Consider the following 1,071-nt stretch of genomic DNA (forward strand, 5'->3'; position numbering starts at 1 on the left):
TCAAGGCAACATCACTGCTCGCAATGAAATACCCCTCCATTACAACCTACCGGTCGAAGTATTTGATGTATGGGGCATTGACTTCATGGGTCCATTCTAGAAGTCCCAAGATTGCGAGTATATCCTGGTTGCTGTGGACTATGTGTCCAAGTGGGTAGAAGCTCTACCATGCCGAGCTACTGACGCAAAGCACGCATGGAAGATGTTTCATGAAGTGATCTTTCCTCGGTTCGGAACACCCAAGATGGTTGTGAGTGATGGAGGATCACACTTCATTGACAGAACATTGAGAAACTTCCTGCGTGAGCTTGGAGCAAAGCACAACATAGCTACCCCGTACCACCCTCAAACAAGCGGTCAAGCGGAAACCTCAAACAAGCAAATCAAGAACATCCTGCAGAAAACAGTCAACAAGATGGGGAAGGGTTGGAAGAGCAAGTTACCAGATGCCCTCTGGGCATATCGGACGGCCTATAAAACCCCCATAGGCATGTCACCATTCCAGATGGTATATGGCAAAGCATGCCATCTCCCGGTTGAGCTCGAGCACCGAGCTTACTGGGCGATCAAGAACTGGAATATGGACTTCAAGCTAGCTGGCTGGAACCGACAGAAACAGATAGCTGAGCTTGAAGAATTGCGAGAAAAAGCTTACCACAGTGCCAAGATATACAAGGAAAGAACAAATAAATGGCACGATCACCGAATCAAACCCAAGGAATTTAGAAAAGGCGACCGCGTTCTACTCTTCAACTCGAAGGTACGACTTTTCGGTGCAGGAAAACTTTGGAGTAAGTGGAAAGGACCATAAACCGTCATCGAGACCTCCGAGCATGGCGCGATCACCATAGCAGATGACGAAGGTAATATCACTATGGTAAATGGTCAACGCTTAAAAGTTTCCTGGAACCCAATTTTGAAAAGGAAATTGAAACAATACATTTGATTAATTGGGTTTAAATTGTAAAAAAAAAAATATAATAATAATAATAATATAAATAAAATATTTTAATTAATTCTGCTTAGTTTTGAATTACCAAAAATAAAAGTATGATTTCTAAAAAGGATCTT

The 1,071-nt window shown here is 42.7% G+C and overlaps 1 protein-coding gene across 1 annotated transcript; it reads left to right on the forward strand.

Moving 5' to 3' along the window:
* On the forward strand, window positions 245-811 carry LOC110436436. Its single transcript, XM_021463535.1, has one exon. It carries the CDS (start codon window positions 245-247, stop codon window positions 809-811), a length of 567 nt encoding a protein of 188 aa, XP_021319210.1.

Source organism: Sorghum bicolor, chromosome 6 (assembly GCF_000003195.3).
Source record: "Sorghum bicolor cultivar BTx623 chromosome 6, Sorghum_bicolor_NCBIv3, whole genome shotgun sequence".
In the NCBI taxonomy this organism is placed as follows: domain Eukaryota; kingdom Viridiplantae; phylum Streptophyta; class Magnoliopsida; order Poales; family Poaceae; genus Sorghum; species Sorghum bicolor.

Excerpts from the sequence above, each read along its gene's own strand:
- LOC110436436 (XM_021463535.1), top strand. The coding sequence starts at position 245 with ATGGTTGTGAGTGATGGAGGATCACACTTCATTGACAGAACATTGAGA.